The sequence below is a fragment of the Rutidosis leptorrhynchoides genome, chromosome 2 (genome assembly GCF_046630445.1).
Source record: "Rutidosis leptorrhynchoides isolate AG116_Rl617_1_P2 chromosome 2, CSIRO_AGI_Rlap_v1, whole genome shotgun sequence".
NCBI lineage: Eukaryota > Viridiplantae > Streptophyta > Magnoliopsida > Asterales > Asteraceae > Rutidosis > Rutidosis leptorrhynchoides.
The window spans coordinates 457,022,093-457,030,320 of NC_092334.1; the positions used below are offsets into that span (position 1 = coordinate 457,022,093).

The 8,228-nt window shown below is 34.3% G+C and overlaps 1 protein-coding gene across 1 annotated transcript; it reads left to right on the forward strand.

Moving 5' to 3' along the window:
* Positions 1–1,347: 1,347 nt before the first annotated feature.
* Positions 1,348–5,156, forward strand: LOC139892516 (pentatricopeptide repeat-containing protein At5g50280, chloroplastic). Its single transcript, XM_071875622.1, has 2 exons — positions 1,348–2,267; positions 3,539–5,156. Exons 1-2 carry the CDS (start codon positions 1,423–1,425, stop codon positions 4,857–4,859), a joined length of 2,166 nt encoding a protein of 721 aa, XP_071731723.1. The 5' UTR covers positions 1,348–1,422; the 3' UTR covers positions 4,860–5,156.
* The last annotated feature ends 3,072 nt before the right edge of the window (positions 5,157–8,228 follow it).

The following is an 8,228-nucleotide window of genomic DNA, read 5'->3' on the forward strand; positions in this document are numbered from 1 at the left end:
GGTGGTCGACCAAGCTTCAATGAGTTTCCGGTCGACTACCTCTCATTTTTTCATGATCGACTATAGGGATAAGCATTGGTACCCGAATTCCCGGTACCGTATTTGTACCGTATCGGTAGCGTACCGAACCGGTACCGTACCGCTACAATCGGTACGGTATTCGGTACTTATATATCCAAAAATTTTAAATGCGGTACTTTCGTTACGGTACCGGTATTTTCCCGTTTAGTACCGGTACCGCATTACAAACGTATTCAGATTGTCCATATATATTATTCATACATATAATGGCTACTGTAAGTTTGGATTTTATCTTCTATCATATATGTTTTAGGAAATTAAATTACATAGTATAAGTTTAGGCCATAGATTAAATCTAGTTACAAAGTTACAATGGACCCGCACAGTTGAATGAATAAAAAACTAAATCTCCATATTACCAAAGGCTAGAAACAAGTACTCGGTATTTATAATTGGTGTTTGATTATTAGGAGTCAACTAAAAGTATCGTCGTGGTGCGTACATGTGTGGTCTGCATATTTACTTTGTATATGCACAGTTGCACACCATATATTAACAAACAACAACAAAACTCAATACCACATAAGTGGTGTATGGGGAGGTGAGATGTGATAGGAGAATAGAGACAAGTCATTTCTCCACCCAGAGTGAAAAACACTCTCAAAAGTAGAGAAAGTCATCCCTCTCTATATTCGACGGATAGAGAGATTGCTTCCGAGTGGACCTCCGACCAATAAGTAGAATTTTTTATTTTTTTTTAAATAAGATAAAATTAAAAATAAAATTGAGGCGCCATGAAAATGGTAACATCAAATTTCCATGGGTTTTAATCCTGCCTGAAATTTAATTTAGGCTCTAAGAGTCAGTCAAGTCGCCAATAAATCGACGCTTGCTGTCGACTCAATAACTAGAGCCGGCACACCATATATTATATGTTATAATTATTACACTGAATGATTTAACAAGATTGTAGAAATAGGGAAAACAGTAGCAATGACTAAGGGCTAGCTTATCACGAAAACTTGAGACTGAAGTAACAAGTAATTATTTTTATTTTTGCACAAAATATTAATTTATTATCGTATTTCTTATTTAGTTCGGTACCAAACGGTATAGTACCTCTTTTTACCGTATTGGTACCAGTACCGTACCATTTCCGAATCGATAATATCGGTATTCGGTACTCACTTAAAGTGCAAAAAAATGAAGCGGTACCAACCAATTCGGTTCAGTTCGGTAGTGATATGGTAGCACGCTCATCCCTAATCGACTACCTAACAAGAAACAACTTGAGCGACTCAATACAGGGTCTACTACCATGTAAAAAGTGGTGAGGATCACCTCCCGTTTGTAATCCGTATATCATAAAAAATCAGTGGAGCTTGAAGCCGGAATAAAACAATGGCCGTCACCGTCGGTCTCAACCACAACCCCTTACCGTCTGCATTCTTCAACCACCCATCATCATCCACCGCCCTATTCCGTCGTCATCTTCGCCACCACAACACCCATCTATCAAAAGTTAAAAAGCCCACTCATATCTGCTCTGCTACTTCACCCGCAAATCAAAACCCTCCCCCCTCAATTTTCCTTCCTTTCCTTCAAGAACAAGAACAAGAAAACAATTCAAATCCACAAACCCAACAAATTGAACCACAAGAAGATGAATTAATCACTGACCCAATTCATAAATTTTTTAAATTTCAAACTTCTTCTCAACACCCAGACCCTCCCAAGGAAGGTAAATTCACCCTCCAAAAAAACCGCCGTTCTTCGTGGCACCTTTCACCCACCACCGGACCCGAACCCGGAATCGAATCCGAACCCGACCCAGTTGTCAAAACCTCACTCGAGACCGAACCCAGACGGGAATTTGAAGAAAGTGATGGCTTTAATGTCAATGGAGTTCTTAAAATTGCTAGAAATTTACCTAAAAATGTGACGTTGGGTGAGGTTTTAGAGGGTTATGAAGGCAAGTTAAGTGAAAGAGAATGTGTTGAAGTTTTAGGATTGATGGGTCAAGAAGAGGGATTGATAATGTGCTGTTTGTATTTTTTTGAGTGGATGAGTTTACAAGAGCCTTCATTGGTTACACCATGGGCTTATTCTGCTTTGTTTCCTGTATTGGGAAGAGCTAAAATGGGTGATAAGTTGTTGATTTTGTTTGATAATTTGCCTAATTCTGTGGAGTTTAGGCAAGTTCATGTGTATAATTCTGCTATTTCGGCTCTTTCGGATTGTGGGAGGTAATTTCTTTTATAACCTTCTTGTTGTCAGCATTGTTTCATAACATTCATTACTTGTTTTAGGATATGATATTTGCTGATGTAAATGATGATTTAAAATAGCAGTAGTCAAGTTCTTTTCATTGCATTGCATCATATGAGTTAGAATTACGGAATGGACGTAATTAATTACTTAGGTTATGCTTCATATGATTCATGACGAACAAAGTGTAACTAAAAACATGATTTGAGTGATCTGTTCATAAGACTAAGGGCCTGTTTACTTAGGCGTTAATAGGGCACTCATAGCTGTTTACTTAGTGCTTAATTTTTTAGCTGAACTCTCTACAAGGATTATTCGGTAAGCACTCATAGCTGTTTACTTAGTGCTTAATTTTTTAGCTGAACTCTCTACAAGGATTATTCGGTAATGTAAGAAATGGGTGTTGTCCCCATATGGCCATTTATTTCCACTGTTGCCCTCTCTTTCTTCAACTACACCAGAAATTAAAGTTGCAACAAGTAAATCGATGATCAATTCTCCCCTACTTCTTCACTTGATTCTGCTTTAAATAAATCCAGATTCAAAGCCATAGATGTAAGGTCTCCCATGGCATTTGATATTCACCGACATTTGATTTTCATGTTCACTTGATACTTATATTAAATGTAAGAATGAGATTAATAGAGCTTTTGACGGTGGTAATCGATTTATTGATGGGAAGAGTGGGAGTTCATGTTTTCTTTTGACGGTGGTAGTGGACAGAAGATTTGGGGCTTTGATGTTAGTTCTTCGAGGTAGGGTTTAATTATGGCCAAATATCATCATATCGGTTGTTATAGATTGTGTATTCTTTGATTTAAGATTAAGTTAGTTTTGAATTGTAGATATGCATGTATTATATAAATTATGTATTATGTATGTATTATATGGTTGTGTATCTCTCATTTTTGTTCATGATCCACCATATTTGTTTCTTGATTTGTTTTAAAACACCCCGTTACAGATATGTAAAAACAAAGGTGATATATTTCTAAGGTTAAAATAGTCAATTACTATCACTCAGTCACTTGTTAAGTATAAAAAGTAAACAACAAATTTTGTTCTGCATATAGCTCTTCATTATCTATTTTGCCATCTATATCCATTCAGGACTTGATGGAAATAAAAGTAAACAGGCCCTAAATCACATTCAGTTGCAGCTGATTTTGACGGTTGATGTTCATATGCTTAAACAATATTTAATCTAAGATTGTCTCTTATATGCTGGGATTTTCATAATTCGTATTAGGTATGATGATGCTTGGAGATTGTTTGAGATGATGGAGACACACAATGTGGAACCTGATCACGTAACTTGCTCGATAATGATCACAATTATGAGAAAGAAAGGTAATAGTGCGAAAGATGCATGGGAGTTTTTTGAAATGTTGAACATGAGAGGAGTCAAGTGGGGTTTAGAAGTAATGGGAGCTCTTATTAAATCCTTTTGCGACGAGGGTCTGAAAAAAGAAGCTCTTATTGTCCAATTAGAAATGGAGAAAAATGGTATTGCTTCTAATGCGATTATCTACAATACGATTATAAACGCGTATAGCAAATCAAATCAAATCGAAGAAGCTGAAGGTCTCTTTGCGGAAATGAAATCGAAAGGAATCAAACCCACAGCCGCATCCTACAACATTTTAATGGATGCATATAGTCGAAGAATGCAACCAGAAGTAATCGAAAAACTTATGGTGGAAATGGAAGAAATCGGATTAAAACCGGATGTTAAATCTTTCACTTGTTTGATTAGTGCGTATGCCCGACAAAAGAAAATGAGTGATATGGCTGCTGACGCGTTTTTAAAGATGAAAAAATGTGGCATAAAACCAACTTCTCATTCTTATACAGCTCTTATACACGCGTATTCAATTAGCGGGTGGCACGAAAAAGCTGACATGGCGTTTCAAAACATGTTACGGGAAGGGATAAAACCGTCGATTGAAACATATACAGCCTTACTTGATGCATTTCGACGAGTGGGTGACTCCGAATCGTTAATGAGAATATGGAAAATGATGATTAGCGATAAAGTTGAAGGGACCCGCGTGACGTTTAACATACTTGTTGACGGGTTCGCTAAACAAGGTAAATATAGTGAAGCACGAGACGTGGTTTGTGAATTCGGTAAGATTGGTTTTCAGCCGACCGTTATGACTTACAATATGTTGATAAATGCGTATGCTCGTGGAGGGCAGGAAGGTAAATTACCACAATTATTGAAGGAGATGGCGGTTTTAAAACTGAAACCCGACTCGATAACTTATTCAACAATGATCTATGCGTATGTACGTGTTCGCGATTTTAAGAGGGCGTTTTATTATCATAAACAGATGGTAAAAAGTGGGCAAGTGCCTGATGCAAAGTCGTATCATAAGTTGAGGTCGATTTTGGATGTGAAAGCTGCAACGAAGAACAAGAAGGATAAGAGTGCAATTATGGGGATAATTAGTAGTAAGTTAGGTTGGGTTAAGATTAAGAAGAAAGCGAAAAAAGATGAGTTTTGGAAAAACAAGAAGAAATGGTCAGGAGCTCGTGGTGGTTCTAATTCAGTTGGAACAAGATGATCGTTGATTTGGTCTTTTGGATGGTTAAGAAAGTGACCCGACCTGACCCGGCTCAATCTGCACCGTTTGAACATGGAGCAGGTCAGATTGATATTGAAACGATGGATTTGGGAAGTAATTATGAAATAGGTGATTCCATAATTGAAATGTTACGGGAGGAAGATAGTAGTTTCAAGTATGTTGTATCATTAAGTGTATAAATTATTTTGTTATTAGATTACACATTTACATACTTTGATCTTGTAAATGCACTGTTGTATCTGATCACATTTTTTATGGGCGAGGATTTTTCTTGTTACTACCAAAAAAAAAAAAAAAAAAAAAAAAAGTCGCCTAAAAAACTGTTGGTGTTTTCTTCTTTTCCTGATCGTCTAGATGAATTAACCTATAGGATAATACTAGATTTATGAGCCGTGCGTTGCACGGGGACTCATCCGCAAAAATTATTAGTTTTTAAACTTATATATGAAATAACGATATTATACGAAAAGTGTCAAAGTATTGTTGTGGTTGAATTAGTAAAATATGTTTTTGTACACAACACACATCAATAATATTTTGATAAATTTTGTTCATACATATATTGATTACACAACATAATCGTAAAATGTTATATCAATTAACGATATGATAAAGATAGTATTGCAAGTATTGTTGTTGGTGAACTGTCTTATAAGTTTTGTTTTACACAAAATTTATAGATTAAGGCTACTAAATCCGACAATAGCAAAACACAAGACACATAACAACATTAATATTATTATTATCCTATATATTATTAGGTGCCTAGGTTTTTGTAGTTTTGACTAAACTCACTCACAAAGTTTGTCATAGAATACTTAGAAAACATTATTGTGATGAACTTTGCTGCTGATGATATAGAAAAGATTATTCAATAAAGTAATTGATCGAAAGTAATCATATAATCATGCCCGGTTATTTTACTTATTAGTGTTACGCAATTTGTTGATTAATGACTTAAAACAGGCATCCAAACACCCCTTAACTTACTTTACCCCATTCTAGAATTTTAGTCAGCAATATCAGTTTATAACCTTATTCTTTCCAATTAGTTTGAGTCATAATGTAAACTTACCAAACTGCCCACACATTTAATAAAGCATATAAAAAAACAATACATATCTTTCAAATTGATGGTAAAAAGGTTGAGGTCAACCGCGAGATGCCACGGTGGACATCGGTGTTCTTTTACGATGCATTCTAGGACATTACACATTCAATGCGAGTACTACATTGTCAAAGTTTAAACTGGTAGCGGGTAGCGGGTAGTTAAAACAAAACAAATAATGTCTACATAAAATTACATGCTCACTTTCCCATTGGGTCTTCTGAGTCCTTTATTACCTGCAACACAGCAATATAAAAGAAGTTAACACATTACTAACATTCATATAAAGAAACCAACACGCCTATTGTAGTGACCCGAACTTTTCCATGTTTATATATATTAATTGAGATTGATATTTACATGATTAAATGTTTCCAACATGTTAAGCAATCAAACTTGTTAAGACTTGATTAATTGAAATATGTTTCATATAGACAATTGACCACCCAAGTTGATCGGTGATTCACGAACGTTAAAACTTGTAAAAACTATATGATGACATATATATGGATATATATATATAGTTAACATGATACTATGATAAGAAAACATATCATAAAGTATATTAACAATGAACTACATATGTAAAAACAAGACTACTAACTTAATGATTTTTGAACGAGACATATATGTAACGATTATCGTTGTAAAGACATTTAATGTATATATATCATATTAAGAGATATTCATACATGATAATATCATGATAATATAATAATTTAAAATCTCATTTGATATTATAAACATTGGGTTAACAACATTTAACAAGATCGTTAACCTAAAGGTTTCAAAACAACACTTACATGTAACGACTAACGATGACTTAACGACTCAGTTAAAATGTATATACATGTAGTGTTTTAATATGTATTTATACACTTTTGAAAGACTTCAATACACTTATCAAAATACTTCTACTTAACAAAAATGCTTACAATTACATCCTCGTTCAGTTTCATCAACAATTCTACTCGTATGCACCCGTATTCGTACTCGTACAATACACAGCTTTTAGATGTATGTACTATTGGTATATACACTCCAATGATCAGCTCTTAGCAGCCCATGTGAGTCACCTAACACATGTGGGAACCATCATTTGGCAACTAGCATGAAATATCTCATAAAATTACAAAAATATGAGTAATCATTCATGACTTATTTACATGAAAACAAAATTACATATCCTTTATATCTAATCCATACACCAACGACCAAAAACACCTACAAACACTTTCATTCTTCAATTTTCTTCATCTAATTGATCTCTCTCAAGTTCTATCTTCAAGTTCTAAGTGTTCTTCATAAATTCCAAAAGTTCTAGTTTCATAAAATCAAGAATACTTTCAAGTTTGCTAGCTCACTTCCAATCTTGTAAGGTGATCATCCAACCTCAAGAAATCTTTGTTTCTTACAGTAGGTTATCATTCTAATACAAGGTAATAATCATATTCAAACTTTGGTTCAATTTCTATAACTATAACAATCTTATTTCAAGTGATGATCTTACTTGAACTTGTTTTCGTGTCATGATTCTGCTTCAAGAACTTCGAGCCATCCAAGGATCCATTGAAGCTAGATCCATTTTTCTCTTTTCCAGTAGGTTTATCCAAGGAATTTAAGGTAGTAATGATGTTCATAACATCATTCGATTCATACATATAAAGCTATCTTATTCGAAGGTTTAAACTTGTAATCACTAGAACATAGTTTAGTTAATTCTAAACTTGTTCGCAAACAAAAGTTAATCCTTCTAACTTGACTTTTAAAATCAACTAAACACATGTTCTATATCTATATGATATGCTAACTTAATGATTTAAAACCTGGAAACACGAAAAACACCGTAAAACCGGATTTACGCCGTCGTAGTAACACCGCGGGCTGTTTTGGGTTAGTTAATTAAAAACTATGATAAACTTTGATTTAAAAGTTGTTATTCTGAGAAAATGATTTTTATTATGAACATGAAACTATATCCAAAAATTATGGTTAAACTCAAAGTGGAAGTATGTTTTCTAAAATGGTCATCTAGACGTCGTTCTTTCGACTGAAATGACTACCTTTACAAAAACGACTTGTAACTTATTTTTCCGACTATAAACCTATACTTTTTCTGTTTAGATTCATAAAATAGAGTTCAATATGAAACCATAGCAATTTGATTCACTCAAAACGGATTTAAAATGAAGAAGTTATGGGTAAAACAAGATTGGATAATTTCTCTCATTTTAGCTACG

Coding starts and splice junctions, on each gene's coding strand:
- LOC139892516 (XM_071875622.1), top strand. CDS start 1,423: ATGGCCGTCACCGTCGGTCTCAACCACAACCCCTTACCGTCTGCATTC. Junction 2,268..3,538: donor GCTCTTTCGGATTGTGGGAG/GTAATTTCTTTT, acceptor AATTCGTATTAG/GTATGATGATGCTTGGAGAT.